Source organism: Glandiceps talaboti, chromosome 5, assembly GCF_964340395.1.
Source record: "Glandiceps talaboti chromosome 5, keGlaTala1.1, whole genome shotgun sequence".
In the NCBI taxonomy this organism is placed as follows: domain Eukaryota; kingdom Metazoa; phylum Hemichordata; class Enteropneusta; family Spengelidae; genus Glandiceps; species Glandiceps talaboti.
The window spans coordinates 16,385,001-16,403,527 of NC_135553.1; the positions used below are offsets into that span (position 1 = coordinate 16,385,001).

At 37.4% G+C, this 18,527-nt stretch overlaps 4 protein-coding genes across 4 annotated transcripts in view; all 4 read right to left on the minus strand.

Moving 5' to 3' along the window:
- LOC144435778 (uncharacterized) overlaps positions 1-3,912 on the minus strand; it is a 4,349-nt gene extending 437 nt beyond the window's left edge. The window contains exons 1-4 of the mRNA XM_078124396.1: positions 3,719-3,912; positions 2,243-2,401; positions 974-1,141; positions 1-250 (exon numbers count right to left, since the gene is read on the minus strand). The exon at positions 1-250 is cut by the window's left edge and continues 437 nt beyond it. Coding sequence (XP_077980522.1) covers positions 1-250; positions 974-1,141; positions 2,243-2,401; positions 3,719-3,833 — 692 coding nt within the window. The 5' untranslated portion in view covers positions 3,834-3,912. The remainder of the gene's footprint in view (positions 251-973; positions 1,142-2,242; positions 2,402-3,718) is intronic.
- A 2,808-nt stretch (positions 3,913-6,720) lies between these two features.
- On the minus strand, positions 6,721-10,229 carry LOC144435913 (uncharacterized). Its single transcript, XM_078124554.1, has 4 exons — positions 9,721-10,229; positions 8,907-9,059; positions 8,195-8,380; positions 6,721-7,400 (listed from the first exon to the last, which is right to left on the minus strand). The coding sequence occupies exons 1-4, from the start codon at positions 9,839-9,841 to the stop codon at positions 7,042-7,044; spliced, it is 819 nt and encodes a 272-aa protein (XP_077980680.1). The 5' UTR covers positions 9,842-10,229; the 3' UTR covers positions 6,721-7,041.
- A 61-nt stretch (positions 10,230-10,290) lies between these two features.
- LOC144435789 (uncharacterized) lies at positions 10,291-13,243 on the minus strand. Its single transcript, XM_078124408.1, has 4 exons — positions 12,873-13,243; positions 12,209-12,298; positions 11,748-11,903; positions 10,291-11,585 (listed from the first exon to the last, which is right to left on the minus strand). Exons 1-4 carry the CDS (start codon positions 12,997-12,999, stop codon positions 11,386-11,388), a joined length of 573 nt encoding a protein of 190 aa, XP_077980534.1. The 5' UTR covers positions 13,000-13,243; the 3' UTR covers positions 10,291-11,385.
- A 560-nt stretch (positions 13,244-13,803) lies between these two features.
- On the minus strand, positions 13,804-17,505 carry LOC144435039 (uncharacterized). Its single transcript, XM_078123580.1, has 4 exons — positions 17,064-17,505; positions 16,498-16,596; positions 15,514-15,657; positions 13,804-14,844 (listed from the first exon to the last, which is right to left on the minus strand). Exons 1-4 carry the CDS (start codon positions 17,182-17,184, stop codon positions 14,558-14,560), a joined length of 651 nt encoding a protein of 216 aa, XP_077979706.1. The 5' UTR covers positions 17,185-17,505; the 3' UTR covers positions 13,804-14,557.
- Positions 17,506-18,527: the final 1,022 nt, after the last annotated feature.

Consider the following 18,527-nt stretch of genomic DNA (forward strand, 5'->3'; position numbering starts at 1 on the left):
ACTTCAGTTACTATGGTGTTGTATGGAGGAGGGCCACCCCCTTCTGATATCCTCTGGTTTGGCTGCGACGTGTGTGAATGTTCAACTGCACTTCTTCCACTTGGTTCATATTTGTGTGCGTTCAACACACGATCGTCCATATTCATTTCCAATTTACGTGGTGCCACGGTTTGAGCCTGAAGCTGAGCTTGTTGATTATCATAAATAACCGTTTCTGAACTGCCAGTCTGTAGGTTATACTGTACACACACTGAAATGCAAAACGAAAGAAATCTGTGTTAGCGACTCCAGGGGAAAATGATGGTTTTTATTTTGATAAAAATATTGCCATCCTTTTCATCTACACTTGTATACATTCTTCAGTGACAACATAAAGTGCAAAGTTAAACCACTGTCCAAATATGTGTCCCTCCATGTAAAGACCCACTTTGAATAAAGGATTAAAAATTAGGTGTGAAAAACAGTTGTCTAACATAGCTATAAGAAAAAATATGGCCCAGCACAAAGAAGTGTCCAATGTAATCCTTATGGCTCTAGTGATACTACAACACTAAAGCGAGAACCTAGGATTGAAACACGACCCTTTAAAAAAGTAAAACAGCGCCGAAATATACTAGAAGAGTACAATAGTGTCAATTTTAAATACATGATGCTTTCAACATCTTAAAATAATGTAGATTTACATAAAGTAATATGATCGAAATATATTATATTCGCAAACAATTTTGGCAGGAAGATGCTCAACATTGAAAAGAAATGTTACTCGATAAGAGGCCTGGAAAGTTATTATGTCTGACGTCACAAGACGAATATTATTATGTGTGACGTCACAAGTCGACAGTTATTATGTCACAAGTGGAATTTCAATAATAAGTTTAATTATATTTCAAATTTCATTTCTAAAGTCAACTGTTCTTAACTTTATTTATAATGGAGCCACTGTACTAATCATATGATTGACTGGTTTACTTACTTTGTAGTGGAAGAGGGCGCACCGACGGACGTCTCTGGATTTTATCTTGAGGTTTGTAGTGAATATTTTGTCGACGAATGGCCCATATAACAAGACAGATAATAACACATATTCCTAAGGCAACTATGACCACAGGTGACCATCGTATCCAAGGTAGGTAACTTGAACCTGTAAAAGTATCCACAGTAATAAAGTTTTAGTGTGAAATCAGTTATTATTTTTTTATATATTGAAGCACAGGGGTAACCTATTATGACTGTCTGTCTGTCTGTCTGTCTGTCTGTCTGTCTGTCTGTCTGTCTGTCTGTCTGTCTGTCTGCCTGTCTACGTCTGTCTGTCCATCTATCTTTCTGTCTGTTTTGTGCATATAAGTATATACTATGCATGTGTGAGTATATATATATATATATATATATATATATATATATATATATATATATGTGTGTGTGTGTGTGTGTGTGTGTGTGTGTGTGTGTGTATAGTTTTGGTGGTTCTGCGGTATAGAGCACTGTCTTAGTAGCATGACACTCACCGAGTTATATATGTATATGTATATATATATATATATATATATATATATATATATATATATATATATATATATTGTGTGTGTGTGTGTGTGAAACAATACTATACAAGATAAATGTGCAATGTCACGATACATGATAGGCGTATAACACAGATGTACGTAAGTGTATAACTGAAATGAATGAATGAATGAATGGATGGATGAATGAATGAATGAATGAATGAATGAATGAATGAATGAATGAATGAATGAATGCATGAATGAATGAATGAATGAATGAATGAATGAATGAATGAATGAATGAATGAATGAATGAATGAATGAATGAATGAATGGATGGATGAATGAATGAATGAATGAATGAATGAATGAATGAATGAATGAATGAATGAATGAATGAATGAATGAATTGAGAGGGGGAGGGAATAGTCTAGTTCATATCGTTACCATGTACACCTCCACTCCAACCACGTTGGCATTCAGACGAGGAAGGGAGGGATGAATAAATACAGTATAAACAACCTGTTATTCCGGGAGTAATACTCCGACAAACGGAAACCGGATAATCAACTAAATTCATAATAAAGATATAAATAATCATGTTGGCACGATTGGTGCATGAGTGGGCGTATTTAACTTGTTTCCATATGTGCATTATCAAATAACTCCTAGGTCAACAGTGGGTCACGGTATACACCCCTCAGGCTGATAATCTATGAAACACGACTTGACATGTTTACCTGTTACGACTGTATTGTAGTGCGATGTTTTTGAAAACGTTACTGCGGTGGTATGTTTTATCCTATTGACGTCTGGAGTAGTACTAGTCCGCGTTGTAGGTAATCTGGTCGTCGATCTACGTGTGGTTGTTACTTGTAGTTCTGTAGTCGTTGAAAACTCTGCGAAATAAACAGAAAAGATTAAACTTAGTACTAATGACCGCCAATACACGTCAATCCTTGGCAAGAATCGTGTCCGGGAATCGTGAGACAGGCCATTGTTTACATGTTTTAAATAGAGTAAGTCGTGATATAAAGTCTCCTGGACCAGGAACTCTTTAGCAATCATCAATGCATATGGAAGGACTCTTTCTATTTTCGTATATAAATTTATTATCACATTTTCTCGCCCAATCGTTATTTTCATTCCACCCAGCAACCATAAATCATTTTAGCATAAAATGACACATATAACGTTCACAAATTTGGGTTGGGAGTTAACACTAGTCCGGTCATCCCCCTCTGGTGACTACCCCCAAAGTGTTGAAAGCATCCGCCTACATCTGTTCAAAAACTTAAATCGCATTATCAACCACACCATAGCCGTAGGTGTAGTAGTTTCACATTACACTCGACTCACATTCACGTGCTTTCACTATCAACAATGCTTTGACCACATGTATGCCATGTATGTAAAGATCTAAACGAAAGAAAAGTCGCATGAAAATTGTCAGACCAAAGTAGGCATAAATTGAATTCGTATACACTCAACCCTAAGTTTTACAAAATTGATACATTGTATATATAGACTAGAACCGCTTCCTAGAAGATAACACTTCGGCGAGTCACACGAAACATCGGACATCGAAACTTCCGTGTTTAGTGTGTTGGTGGCTGACTGTGGACTGTTAGTAAACCTTGGCTTGTCCGTGAACACTGTATTAACAATGTATGACTCATACCTATATAGTAATAAGTCAGCACTTCTCTTTATTTTATTACAGAAATCAATAAAGTCGAGGATACACAGGCGTTGATTCCAACAAAACCAGAGATACATTGTCAGAAACCAGGGTCACACACTAAAAAGCCGTATACGTCGTATATAAATGTAATAACTGTACAAGTACATATGATAGCTTTTGTACAGGCCATATTTATAATACAGACGAGCTTTTTCTACTTTTTTTTGTAAACATTGTTTTTGACAGCGGTCATACCGATGACTACATTTGTGTAAATCAGTTTGTAAGGTTATTGTTTATATGTGATTTCGTAACTCTCAAGGTCGACTCTTTTTTAACACTTCAAATATTTTAATGCTGTTCTGTGACCTAAGTTTTGAGAAAACATGATCTAACTTCATTAAATTTCCTAATTTTTTTTTCAAAACTGCATGATATAAACGTGAATGGGTTACCAGATACCTCAGACTTATTATAGTGGTTTGAGCAGATACACACCCGACAACAAACCGTCAAATTAATATATACTCACCACATGTTTCACAGCCCCGCGGTTGTCGTGATAGTTTGAGGCAAAGCGAACACGGGACACAGTCTCCAAGTCCGTTTGAAAAGAACCCCGAATCACACGCCACGTTCCAGTCCATTACAATGTAGAATAATTGTGGTTAATATAAATGATACCAGCAGTAGAGCACAAGAACAAGTGAAACTTTGAAACATCAGCTAGATGTAAACTAATCGGTAAAAATAGCTTTGATAATTCTGGAATGCTATGAGTCAACAACAATAAAGAAGCGGAAATAGTTGATGATAATGGGTTGGGAAATCCTATATAGCACATGATGTAAGAAGGCTATTTATAGACACAGATACGTGCCATGCCACGGTTACCATGACCTCAGGCGCTAGTGAAGTTCTCAGAGCACCACGGCGGCAATATTAAAGGCCGTCAGTCAGGCCGAATAGAGAACAAACAGAGTTGAGAAGTTCTCTATGATCTAGCAACTTCGAACACACGGCTGTGACCATGATCACCGCTCTACAGTACGTACAGTATAACAATTATTTATTTATAATATGAGTCTGTGTACTCAGTGTGTGTACTAATTGTACCCGGAGTTGTACCATGCGGATATTTGGAGACCTCCAGCGTCTATAGTATATGTTCGGTTATGTACACTGCACCCATGATATGGTTATAACTTTGCGTGAACAGACCATTCTCGCAAACCAGAACCGTTACTTCTTCCGCGACACTGCAAAATTCGTGTTAGATGGTGCCGTAAAAGAGGCTATGGTTTAGACGATGGCTGTTTACGGCGCTGAATGATTGACTCTCAGATAACCCGTCTTCTTCGCTTTGTAATCACTCTCCACTGGTATGTAACTATATGTAAGCTTATGACATGTAGGGTATTCTGCTATACTGCGTTGTAACGATGTGTATCTGAATAAGACGAGTGTCACAGGAAGCGGATTGAAACATGATGTCACCTCGTATGTTTTCGCAATAGACCGTCCCTCCAGAGACTCGTTAATACCTCAGACCACTATATTGTCTACAGTGGTCTGAGTTCATACTGAGGTCACGGTTACTTTGAAACAAACCATGGAGGTAGAATCACGGTCGTTTTTACATGTACCTCGACTCCACGTTACCATAACATACACACAAAAACAAGGCACGGATTTAATTTGAAATATACATATAAAATACATGTACAATGTATCAACACTTGTAAATAATTATACGTTGTGCATTGGTATCCATGGGACAACACAGCATTGCATTGTAAATGTCCAAACAACATCGATATCAATGTGTTTCTTTACAGCAAGTACAACTGAAGTAAATCCTTCACTCTGACTGTTACAAATCACAAGTGTGCCAAACTTGTTGTTCACTTCTCTTTGTCGTAAAAAGAAAAAAAAACCCACAAAGTTCAAACTATGTGCATTCTGTGCATGCGGTCGTCGCAGTCTACCAGGCTACAGAAGTCAACAACAAGTTTGGCCACTCTTGTGCTTTTGTTTTGCAGACCAGCTTATAAGTTATAGGCTCTTAGCCTTACCCAGCTCAGTGTTATGATGTGATCATGTGATGTGATATGATATGATATGATATGATGTGATGTGATGTGATGTGATGTGGTGTGGTGTGGTGTGGTGTGGTGTGGTGTGGTGTGGTGTGATGTGATGTGATGTGATGTGATGTGATGTGATGTGATATATGATATGATATGATATGATATGATATGATATGATATGATATGATATGATATGATATGATATGATATATGATATGATATGATATGATATGATACATTCTCAAGATTCTAAATCAGTCGCTATCGTTTCGAAACAACGGCTTAATGTTGACGTTTCGTACAATATAAAAGTTTATAATGTGCGTGACTGTTAGAATGTGTATCACTATCACCATGTCACACGGTGTTAGCAGTCCACATTTTAAATACGGAGTGGGGGCACACACACACACAATTGTGTTGGACCAATACACACATCAACCAAAGTCAGTGGAAGTGTTGGTAAAATATGACCCACACAACCCCATTCACATTGATTCAACATCTACACTTTCATAATATCAAATCAATCCAGTAATACAATAAAGAAAAGAAACTTATTTACTAACAAAACCAAGCGTATGTAATTTTAATGAAGCCAGGGAAATCAATATTTTTCAAGTAATGTAATTTTACCTTCCGCAAAGTATGGTTATGATATGCTTTTATCTGTCTGTCTGTCTGTCTGTCTGTCTGTCTGTCTGTCTGTCTGTCTGTCTGTCTGTCTGTCTGTCTGTGTCTCTCTCTCTCCGTCCGTCTTTACCAATTTACCATTCAATTATTAATAAGTACATCATGTATGATAGCTATATATATCTCAAAATTTAGCTTTCTCTTAGAATTTTGCTTTCCACTAAATTTCATGCACGCACACACACACACATAAATAAATGCATGCACGCACGCACGCACACATACCAACACACACGTATACATACGCGCGCGCACACACACACACGTACGTACGTACGTACGTACATACATACATACATACACACACATACATACATACATACACACACATACATACATACATACATACATACATACATACATACACATACACACACATACATACATACATACATACATACATACATACATACATACATACATACATACATACATACATACATACATACATACAACATGTACATACATACATACATACATACATACATACACACACACACACACACACACACACACACACACACAAGACTCTGTTCAACTCTTATTTTCAAAGACTCCACAGCCGTTTAATGTTTCCAACTTCTAACGTTTTAATACCAATGAGGTATGAATTTCGTCGTTTGCGTAAACCATAGCTAGAAAGCATTTGTAAATTCTCGTAACGATTTTGTTGTCAAGTTTGTTTACTTGGTCATACAAGTTACAGGAAACAAGGCTTTAAAGTACGATTTCCAATAAATATATTTCCTTATTCTACGGATGTGGCGATAACCTGTCCTACAATATAATTAGAGTAATAATATTAATGACACGTGGATATACAGATATATGCAATCCTTGTATAATACTACCGACGTTTGATATACATTTTTTTTTTGTCACATGTTCTCGGCGACGCATGAAGGTTCTGAGGAAGTTTTTAAATTCAAACTTAGATGTCAATGCAGCTGTATTTCAATATACCACGATCGTACGAATTGGTGAGTGGAATGCGGAGGATACAGCTAGCTTGTCATCACTCATGCGAGACTATTTTAGTATTTAGTTGTGGTCAGATATGCTATCATCTGGCTCACACGGAAGTCTCTGTGAGCCCTTCACGATCACGTAATTCAGATCTGTGCTGTCCTCGGGAACAGGACAAATTGTTCCTTCCGGATGGTAGTGTCTTACACGGACCTCTGTCTCCATCCCTTGACACTTTGACACAGCAACTTGACTTTTCACCATCTTGGGGATTGACAGATGTTTGATCGTGACGGACCTCTGATCCATTGTCGACATTTGTGACAGCACTAGCGACGCTTAGCGGTGGTACTTTACTTTCCTTCGTTTTACCTGGTTCAAACCGCTCTGTGCACGCGGGTGTTTCGGCTAGATTCCAGATGTAAGCATCTGTCATTTGTGCCATTGGATTATACTGGTAGTAATCTGGAAATTGATGAAAAGTGAGATCACAATAATTAATGACAGTCTTTATCACATTAGTCAAAGGCACAGAATCGTGTTGAGCTTTTACATTCGTAACGTGTTACTTTCCAGTAATAGTAGAAATAATTCCACCATAGATCCTACATAATACGCCTGTTGGTGTCATATAGCCTTTGTTTTGTTTGTTTGTTTGTTTGTTTGTTTATTTGTATGTATGTATGTATGTATGTATGTATGTATGTATGTATATATGTATGTATGTATGTATGTATGTATGTATGTGTGTGTGTGTGCGTGTGTGTGTGTGTGTGTTATTTGTTTGCTTTTAGTCTTTCTCTAGGATTATCACATAGCGAAACTATCGTTTTCTGTGAAAACCATTGGTACATAAAACTCCTCACAAAATCGGCTTTATTTCCACCGGTGGGGTGGGTGGGGAGGGGGGTAGGTGTTAACGCCCACAGAAAAATATACGGGTATGTACCTTCACTTTTTCACAAGAAAAAGTGTGGGTCGACTTTCCATCTAAAATGAAATTACCTAATCAGGATGTCAATTTCATGGTAAACGTCTTCATGCTTTAGAAAATTAATACTATACCGGATTATTGTTATTGAAAATCCCTAACAATGGGTCTGATTTTGAAATTTATACATGGGTTGAAGTGGGCAGGACACCCGTCTGAAATTTGGGAAATATCCCCCCCCCCCCCCGGATTGTCTAGAGCATATGTAACGGCTATCCCCTTTATTTGTGCGCCCTCGAAAAAAAAATGTTGGAATTTAAAGACTTACTTTGTTTTTGTAGCCCATGCCCCACACGTACGGCTTCTTCACATCTTTCGATTGCATAATAACGTCTGCGGTCTTTCTTGCCACATTTGTAACATATGATACCAATAATAGTAGCACATAATATGATTACAAAGATAACAACGGCCAGTGTCAATGGAAGGCATGGAAAGCACCAGTTTATAACTCCTGCGAGGGGAAAAGGGAAAATTATTCTAATATTATTAAGTTTATCCTTATGTGTTATCTACATGTCTGTATCGTGTGATTGTTGTAAGAGTGACACGACAATTGAGATTAATATTGTGGATCACCCAAAATTTGATAGCAAGTTAATAGCAGCCCGGGCCTAGTAATCAACGTAAGTCTATTATAGGCAGAAACTAATCTGAATGTATGTTACCATTTAACATTCTATATACCTATTTCGATTTAATTTTGATTTTCCACTTTGAAACAAAACAAAAATAAGGAAAGATATATGATATGCAAATCTATTTTCTCCCCCCCCCCTACATTTCAGATTGGTTGTCATGTGATATTGGAGATTGTGGTAATTATCATTCCCGAGGAAATGGTAGCAAAACAAAGTGTCGAAAATTGTGCACAAATTTCTACTGATGTGTTTGTGGCCGCTCCCTTATCAATATTAATATCAATCTAATCTTTTGCATTTTTGTCGGAAATCGACGAAAAACAAATGACATCGCTTTACCTTGAAATACAGTCTCATGTTGTACAGCTTCAGTTGCACCGTCAGTCGTCGTGGTCGTTGGTGGCGTCCCAGTAATTGGCCGGCCAACCCTTGGTGTAGAGTTGTCAGTGGTTGAGCTACTTACTAGAAGTAAACCAGTTGTTGAAATCTCGTCTGAAGGGACAAAAATAAGCCAGTGTTGTCAAGTAGATCAGTTACCAAAAATAACTTTTATGTGGATAATTTGCATATCCAGGGTCTAGAATAAACCCGTGGGATAAAATCTTTCTGGTTTAAGACATATTTCTCTCCAAGGGCATTCCCCCGAGATGTTTCATTGTTTAATGTCATTGCTTGAAATAGATGGGTAATAACCCAATGTTCGGTCAAATAGTTTAGTAATGTTATATTCGCTCTAAAAAATTGCCAATATTTTGTTTCGAGCTCACCAAGTGTCAATTACATCTTAAGACCAGATACATTTTGAAACTTGCGCTGTGTAAGTTTGTTTTATTTATTTTCGGCCTTCAATCTTCTTCGAAAGTCTTGGTTTTTACTAAGTTGCTCTCTGATCAACATGATAGATTTACTGCAAACGCAAAAATAATTTTCAACACAACTGATAGCTGTGACACCACACAGTACGCTTATTTAATAGTACAAAAGGAGCTCAATTGAATTTATCGTTATTCTAGCAGAAATTGTCATGTGTTGTTATACACAATTTTATGATCTCGCGGTGCATACGTGTAATTTGACAAAGCGGCCGCGGGGTTTCGTGCTAAATAGAAAGCCTTTTGCAATATGATAATATTGTGTTTCGATGCATACTTACTACATTCTTCACATCCTCTTGGTTGCCTGGACAACTTTTTACATAAAGAGCAAGGACTGCAGTTGCCTAAACCATTGGAAAAATAACCTGTCTCACATGCCATATTCCAGTTACCCATCATTAACAAGGACAATTGTTGCGTTCGAAGAAAATACAGAATCTACCGAGTGGTTGTTGACGGGATCTCAACACACAACATTCTGGCCCAAAATAGATGTTACCTAAACCTTTATTCGGCGTTAAACATATCAACACAATCGTTTGTAATCTACGTACACAGTTGATTGGAAACCCCCGAATACCAAAATTGTCGTCACAAAGCACCTGTCACTCAGAGGTCTATCAATGCACACGTGATCAAGTACAGATTAAAAGTAAATGTTCATAACGAAATGAATTGTCTCCTGCATAGCAAGTAATTACATGGAATAAATGGTGTAGTCATGGTATCGTGTTCTCCTGATGGTACAACTTTTATTTGGAAGATTCTCGATCACTGTGTGCGTGTGTGTGTGCGTGTGCGTGTGTGTGTGTGTGTGTGTGTGTGTGTGTGTGTGTGTATGTGTGTGTGTGTGTAATACATTTGTATACAATCGCAAACCATACATTTCTAACCCAAATATTTCGAAGAGACTGAGCTCCTTTTCATTGCGATCGGCAAGTCCTGTCACACTATAAAATGCTGAAGACATGTCATGCTCTTGTCTTGAATGTAAAGTTCGGCAGGCTGTTGAATATTGGGTAACTGCTGGTTGTTTTCTATTTATACCAAAGTGTATATACTCTCTCTATATATAATTGCATAGTTCCATCGTCTTTGGCAGAAGTCTGCCTAGGGGTTTAGTTTTCCTCACTTCTTATCACTCTGTGTAGTCTAAGAATTGCACAACGGATCTATCATTGTAGTGAAGTTAATGAGTTACATCATTCGGAGTAATCGCTCTCATAGCAAAGAATCATATTCATTTTATATAGAAAAATAAGAATGGCGTCATTCATATATCCCTTGTAAGAGAAATTACAGAGACGGCATTCCGTCATGTTAAATACAAATAGAAGGCACTATATGTAATTAAAACACTAAAACAAGTAGGCAAAAATATTGGAAATATGCACAGTACAAATAATGAAATCTCCGAACACGGTGGACTAATCCTTGCTTTAAAACATTAACTTGGTGGGATTTATCGGGTTTCATACAGGGAAGTAAACCAAAATCAAAATCAAGATGTATGCTTTATCTTTACTTATACCTTAGGAATCACAACACAACTACCGTAACCAAATTCGTTTTTGCTCACAATGGTCGTTTTTAATTTTCTACATTCTTTGGGATGTTTTCTTTTGTTAAATTTATTAACCGATCTGTGTCTATCTGTATATCTATCTATCTATCTATCTATCTATCTATCTATCTATCTATCTATCTATCTGTCTGTCTGTCTGTCTGTCTGTCTGTCTGTCTGTCTGTCTGTCTGTCTGTCTGTCTGTCTGTATATCTGTTATCCACCCTCTTACACTTGTGTTACAATCCGTAAAAGTAGGGACTCGCCAGCCTCCGTCATTAGAGCATATTTGATACCGTGATAGCTCGATATGTACACCAGTAATCTAAAGCACTGCACACGAGAGCACTTCTGGCTGTGATTAGGTTGGCTTCTCTCATCATGAGGAACCTGAAATGTCGTTGCATATATCGACTTTGGCAGCTTTTGCTGGAGGAGAATCTTGGCAGTGAGGGCTGCAGTCATTTTTGTCTTCAAATCCAATAATTATCTCTGCTTCAATTGCTCCGTTTTGCACGCCAGTTATGTTACCATTCACTTCAGTAGTTTCCTTTCTTTCTCTGTGAAAATAGACACTGGCTGCAAAAAAAATATAGTGTGCACTGTATCAACTCAAAATTCATATAAAGTAAGTTTTACGTCATAATTAGATAATTCATTCATGTGGGGGGGGGGGTACATTAGCATCATGACCGTGTCCGTAGAGGAAAACATTAATGCATGTATCTTTGACAAACTTACAATGACGTCTCCGGATTCTGTTACAATGACATTTGGCAATACCCTCAGATGTTCGCTTCCGAATACGATGTAGGAGATACCATATCAAAGCTCCAAGGAATAACACCACAACTACAGCCAAAACACCCAATTCAATAGCAGGGGCGATGATTGATACTGAAAACAAATGTTTAAGAAAATATATAATGAAAAAGTATAATTCAACAATGAAAATATGATCATGTAGATTGATAAAAATTGCAACGTATATATAATAATGGACTCGTTTGCATGATTCGGTCTTTATACAGTCGTAGTTTAGAATCGTTATACTCTAAATGACTCTCCCTTTGAACAACTGCTACCCAGCTATTGGTTACTATGTGGTCAGTGGTAAAAATACACACCCCGCAAATCTTCACCAAGAGGTCATGATTATGATCAGGCAGTGTGATTTGAAATGTCTTCTTTATAATCCTTACCTTGATTTGTTGTATTGGTGGTACCCTGTGACATTAATGTCGACGTTAGCAGTGATTGGGCAGTGCTTGACGGCTCTACAGGAATATCCCCTGTATGACAAGCTTAAGAGTTAGCAAATATAATCGGTCATATATACAATCGTACATTACTTTTTAATCCGTACATATTCTTTCAAAACACGTTAAAAGGTGAAAGGTGTAGTGTATATTTGCTGACGCAGTATAATGGATGTGTGTCAGTTCAGTTGGCTATGACGTCATCGTTACTGGGGGGAACTTCCTTGAACACAACACTAAAAATAGCTGGGGAACCCCCCGGCCGGTTATCAACAGCTGAATGTATACTATAAATGACGAAATACTATTGTTCTTTCAAACTTTATCAAATATCTTTTGTCCGTTCACATTAAAATTATATTGTTACCCTGCAATGTCATTATAAAGACATTTTAATTGTGAAAAACACACGTCACATACTATTATATAAAACTAATATTTTCCAGAGTACTAAGTCATCAATTTAATGTGAATATCACAAGAATGGTGTAGCTATAGTGACTATTTTAGTGACTTACCTAAACCATATATACAGCCTCCATCTATACGTATATAAAACAAACAACATATTTTTTAAAAGCGTAAAGAGTCTGTTACTGAAACTTACTACATTGTGCACAGCCTTCTGGTGGGTAGGAAAGAAATAGACATTCTAGACACGAAAAGCATCCTCCTAAACCGTCCGGGATTGGTGAGTCTACAAAAAGACAGTCCGTAGATTCGACGTTACTCATCGTATCGATTTGTAACAAAGCGTTCACGACTATCAAATGAATTTGATCAAGAAACTGTAAAGTATGAAAATTGTAACCTATGAAGTCATCGCAAAATGTGTGATCTACCTTCTGTCACTTTTCAGCTAACATACAATTTGCGTCAGTGTTAATTATGATCAAATCCATCAGTTTTGTTCAAGACCTACACGATATTTTAAAGAACAAATCTGAGGCAACGACGGTATAGATTATGTTTTGGCTGTGTATCTGACTTCCTCAAATACCAGAAAGGGGTGATTACGTCAATATATATATATGTCATTTGATCATGAATAAAAAATTTAATGCATTTTTACGTATGACTGCGTTTTGGGCTTTCATCCACTGAAGTTATGTCAAATCTATTGTTGGAGATGTTCAGGGTGCAGTGGTCTGTAGTGGCAGGTCTATTTAAAAAAAACACGCACATTTATTTATCTTTCGAAACCCCCTTCCATCCACTAATGTTATACTGAAATTGGGCTATTGCCAATAAACTTATTGCGAGTAGATCATTTGACTCAAAATAGATGTTACATAAACCTTTCTGTAAATACAAGTTGTACAACAACAAAACCAATGGTAATGCATGTACATACATACATAATCAGTCATGTGCATACTATACTAGTACATGTCGCATATTCTATATGGAAAATCCCTAATTTATTTTTGTATCTGTTGTTACTGGAGGGTCACCTATAAGCTTATGTGGTTTAATACATGTTGCCTAGGGGGTCGATGGATAACCATGCCAACAAAATATGTTTTGGTAAACGTCATTTTATTTACAAATATTATGAAACTCTGGTTGATGTCAATCAGTCAAAACTCAAATTTGAAATACTTTACAAGTATATAAATACATCACGAACATATTATTTACCCAGATTCCATATCGTATTTCTCAGGGTTTCGTATTAAAAAATTAAATTGTATTGTTCGTCGACTTTTTCTTTAAAATATAACTCAAGCTCTAATGTTGTATAATGTTGAACACCAGTTGATACGAAAAGCTGCAGTTACATTCTTGAGACGGTCTGTTTACAATGCTGCCAGTGCAGTGGCGTTTGTCAAGTCACTATGAATATACAGTTATAAGTGGTTGTTTATCCTCTCCCATTACATCTATGGCACAGCCGGGGTCCCATTTTTAAAGAAAGTCAGTTTTGTACAAACACACAACACACATACATATAGTCAGAAATGAATCTTAATAGCCGACGCTGTGACAGAGATGGCCTTATATGGGCAAAAAGGCTTGGAAATGTAAGACTGATTTTGCAGTTTGCAAAACTGTATGTAACTTCCTTGCAGTAGTTCTACTAGCTATAGAATACTATTCAACATGTTTCAGGCATCGCAATAACGTATATGTAAATATATTTTCATTCATATGAAACAGACTGAAGTAATATAACCACAAATCACTATAAAACTAGTTACGGAATGATGTTACAGTTCGATAGCTTATAAAATAAACTCTGAACAAATCATACAGACTCATTTTTTTCTACGAAAAATGATTAACGAACTCTCAACTTGGTAGAGTTTCACAGTTTTTATCATCTTCGTGCGCGATCTGAGTCGGGTCATGGGTTGGATAACCGTCTCCCCTCGCTGATGAACAGCAGATTCTGTGGCTGACATCATCCATCAAGCCATGCCCTGAACTCTCTGCTGGAAGTGAATCCTGACTATGTGGCTGGTCAAATTCGGTGTTTGCAATGCTCCTATCATTTTCGTCATTACCAATATCAATGGCAACGGCATTGCCATTTCGTACTTCGGTAGTCGTTTTGTTTTTAGCACCATTGACACACGCTGGAAAATAGAACGGTAGGGTTTTACACTTTGTTCACACATGTTTACAAACGATAGCGTGTGCGTTCCGTTGCAAATGCTCGTATTTATCACCGTTCACGGTATTTCAAACGTACGTGTGTAACGACAAATGATCAGCCGACCTCTAATCTGGCAATGGGTAATAAAATACAACATGTAGTACTCTGACATGTACGTACGTACGTCACAAAGAGACGGAATAATGTAGGAAAACTAAGTTTACACTAAGTACGTTCAAAAAAGGTTCTTAGTCCTGTAAATACTAGCTCATTTATGAATCTTAGATCATAGATGTTAATATGCCCTCCCTATTGATAAAGCACGAACATTTGGACCGAAATGATCCCTTTCTCAAAAAATAAAAACGAATAAAGACTCAACGCTTCGTTGGAGTGTTTTGATGATAATTTTTCGAAAACAATATTAAACCGTGACAACATGGCCGTTTGTGACAAAGTTCATCTATATATATATATATATATATATATATATATATATATATATATATATATATATATATATATATATATATATATATATATATATATATATACATACATTGTATGTATGTATGTATGTATGTATGTATGTATGTATGTATGTATGGATGTATGTATGTATAGCTACGGTACGGTACGCGGTACTTACTTTGGCATTGTTCATATCTGTAGTTTTCACATCGTTGATTTTGCTTACGTTTATGACGTAGATAGAAAAACAAGCCAGATACAATGACTAGCACCAAGAGAACAGCTGCAATTGTCAACTCAACAACAGGTATAGAGGAAGACACTGTAAGAATCATAGGAACGTCAAATTAATACAAAGCAACATGTTCCCAAAGTTTAGAATGAACATAGTAGATAACGTAACAAGTTTCATAAGTGTGTTAAAAGGAAGTGATTTAGGAAGAAGATACATTGTAAGTATACTAACAGCTCTATTCCCTGACCCTCGTCTGCAGCGTTAAGTTTTTGTGCTTTCCGTACAGTATGTATAATTGTAAACTAGTCTGTACATATACGCGAACTACCCACTGCACTGATATATCAATTTTACTGAGATCGCCATCGACTGTAAACCCCATAGACGGCAATACGGGAATACGGGGAAGGTCTGCGCGAAAGGGTCGTTTTTTTAATGATGGTTGGTATCAGAACAGAGAAAGGGTATACTTTTCATGAGGTGGTGATATGAGAAAGGGTTGGGTGAATCAAAACTGGCGATAATTAACAGAGACTATGTAGTCAACACTGGAAGTGTTTCAACCTGGTGTATCTACCTTCAAAACTTCCGTACTCTCGCCGTTCATGCCACTAGATCTACGGCTAGCGTCCCCTGGGAACCCTGCCTTTTAGTGACTTACACTAATTAAAATGCAGCTTGGTATCAGAAAGGGTATACTTTTTGCATAAAATTGGTATCACAACACATTGGGTGTCAGTGTCAGTGTTTGTGAGGAGCCTCCCCGTAATGTTACCCATGGCGTTCGGGGGGGGGGGGGGGGCTGTAAACACGCTAATGCGCATGTCCATGTATATCGTAATGCACATGTACACGTATATCGCAATGCGCAACAGAAGAACAACATGTCTCCAGTGTTACGTTACTGTCGATAGTTGTTTTTCTTACCTTGGTCAACTGCTATTGTAGAACTTCCTGTAAATATAGATGTTACATGTGACCAAGTCGACGTTACAGGTAATAAGCTTGCTGTCGAAAGTTCATCATCTATTAAAACAGACAAGGATAAAAGAATATAAAAGATATATTTCAATTTCTCCTTCAACATTTCTTTTCACACTCACGTACGACGTTACTAATTTATACAACCTACTTCACGTCATATTGTGTTGGCAACATGCCAGACTCGAAGTTCCATAGCAACGTTGCAGACCGGGAACCCCCCCCCCCCCCCCCCCAGTAGTAAAGTACTACAGGAAGCTATAAATCACTGGAACTGTTTTCCATCAGCATTGAAATGACAATGCCCCGGCGTTTTGTAGGCTATAACTCGACTAGAAGTATTGCGTTTCGTCCGTTAATGAAATAATTATACACACACATTAAAGTTAGAATTGACTCATTAATCGTTGATAACGTACGTTATTCATAATGTACCGTACACACATATAAATAACGTCTACAATGGTGTCTACAATGGTGGAGAAAACGACGATAAAAATGACAATACTTACCACATTTTGTACATTCAGACGGTGGATGAGAAAGTGATGAACACGCCAGGCACGAAAGACATCCCCCCAATCCATCGGGTATGGGCGATTCTACGGGACAAGGTGCCGATAAATTGTCCATTCTTTCAATCAATCAGGAAAAAAAAACATCCGATGTGTATCTTCTTCCGAACGATCTCGTCCATCCCCCTCGCTATCCCAAAACGAATGTTAAAGGTCTTACTAAACTGTATATATATATTATATATTGGGGGTACCACCGAAATAGGCCTTGCTATATATGGTCAGACATTGACTATTCGGGCCAAAGACATTCTGGAGCTGTTCTTTAGAGATGCATGACGAGTGTTCTATCTTTAAAAGTATGAATCATGTTACACGCATTCAATCAGGTTGGTTAACTCACTCTAATGTCCATGCAAGCTTTGAATTGTTAAACACAAACAAGACATTAAAAATACGTACTAACTTAAAGGTACTAACAGGTGGTCTGTCGTGGGAGGTCATCAACCATTTCAAGTGCCGGATGCTTGTCGACGTCAACAATGTCACCCCTCTTATCGGGGTGGGAATTCCCTTATATATCTCAGACCATATCATGCCAAATTCGAAGTACATTACGGGATATCAATAGTGTGACATACAGCACTACCGGAAAAGTCATATTTGACTATGTCTTTCCACCGGGGTAAATCTTGAGCAGAGGATGTGTAAATGTAGTGAATATGAGACGAAGTTTCACCTTTGACTTAATTTACCCCCAGTGATCTCTCCCCTGGGGGCTGTAGACAGTCAAAAGTGGTACTGCGTCTCCTACTACCCCTTGACAGAGATGGTAGTTAGATGGGTCACAGGTAGGGTAAAGGTTGGCTAAAGGTGAGTCAATTGGACTTTTCGTATAGTGGTAGGGCAGTGTGTTTTGAACTCAGGTACTAGACTGTTTATAGATACACATGATACGTCGTTATCGAGTCCTTGCAGTCCTAGCCGGTCTTCTTGCGAGGATTAAAAAACCGTGTGGTTCCGATTACGCTCAATTTTAGAATAGGTGGGATAGGTATATATATATATATATATATATATATATATATATATATATATATATATATATATATATATATATATATACATACACATGGGACAGAACTGGAGACCCGCCGATAAAGAGGAGCTCAGTCTCTTCGAAATACTTGGGTCAGAACTGTATGGTTTTACGGTAGTTATGTTTTCCGTTGTAATCCAAATGGTCTCTGTGTTATTGGTGTCTTCCTATTACAGATTGGAAGAACAGTTTTGTATTGTTAAAGTTGATGTCAGTTTCCACAGCCACTATTTCTTGCGAGACTTCACACAATGTTCGCGATTTTATTGTTTTTCTCAAATACGTAAAAAAAAAAGTTTAGTGAAAAACTAAGTGGGGTCGGATAACCAGAACCAAACCATTTTTTGTCACGCCTGAGTCAT

Bases quoted from the DNA above. Each gene is read 5' to 3' on its own strand.
- LOC144435039 (XM_078123580.1), bottom strand. From the start codon at position 17,184: ATGGACAATTTATCGGCACCTTGTCCCGTAGAATCGCCCATACCCGAT. The intron at 16,597-17,063 runs GTAAGTATTGTC...CTGTTTTAATAG, and splicing joins GTCTGAATGTACAAAATGTG to ATGATGAACTTTCGACAGCA. The intron at 14,845-15,513 runs GTAAGTACCGCG...TCTATTTTCCAG, and splicing joins CAGATATGAACAATGCCAAA to CGTGTGTCAATGGTGCTAAA.
- LOC144435913 (XM_078124554.1), bottom strand. From the start codon at position 9,841: ATGATGGGTAACTGGAATATGGCATGTGAGACAGGTTATTTTTCCAAT. The intron at 9,060-9,720 runs GTAAGTATGCAT...TTGTCCCTTCAG, and splicing joins AAGAGGATGTGAAGAATGTA to ACGAGATTTCAACAACTGGT. The intron at 8,381-8,906 runs GTAAAGCGATGT...TTCCCCTCGCAG, and splicing joins ACATGAGACTGTATTTCAAG to GAGTTATAAACTGGTGCTTT.
- LOC144435789 (XM_078124408.1), bottom strand. From the start codon at position 12,999: ATGAGTAACGTCGAATCTACGGACTGTCTTTTTGTAGACTCACCAATC. The intron at 11,904-12,208 runs GTAAGGATTATA...ATTTGTTTTCAG, and splicing joins CACCAATACAACAAATCAAG to TATCAATCATCGCCCCTGCT. The intron at 11,586-11,747 runs GTAAGTTTGTCA...TTTTTTTTGCAG, and splicing joins CAGAATCCGGAGACGTCATT to CCAGTGTCTATTTTCACAGA.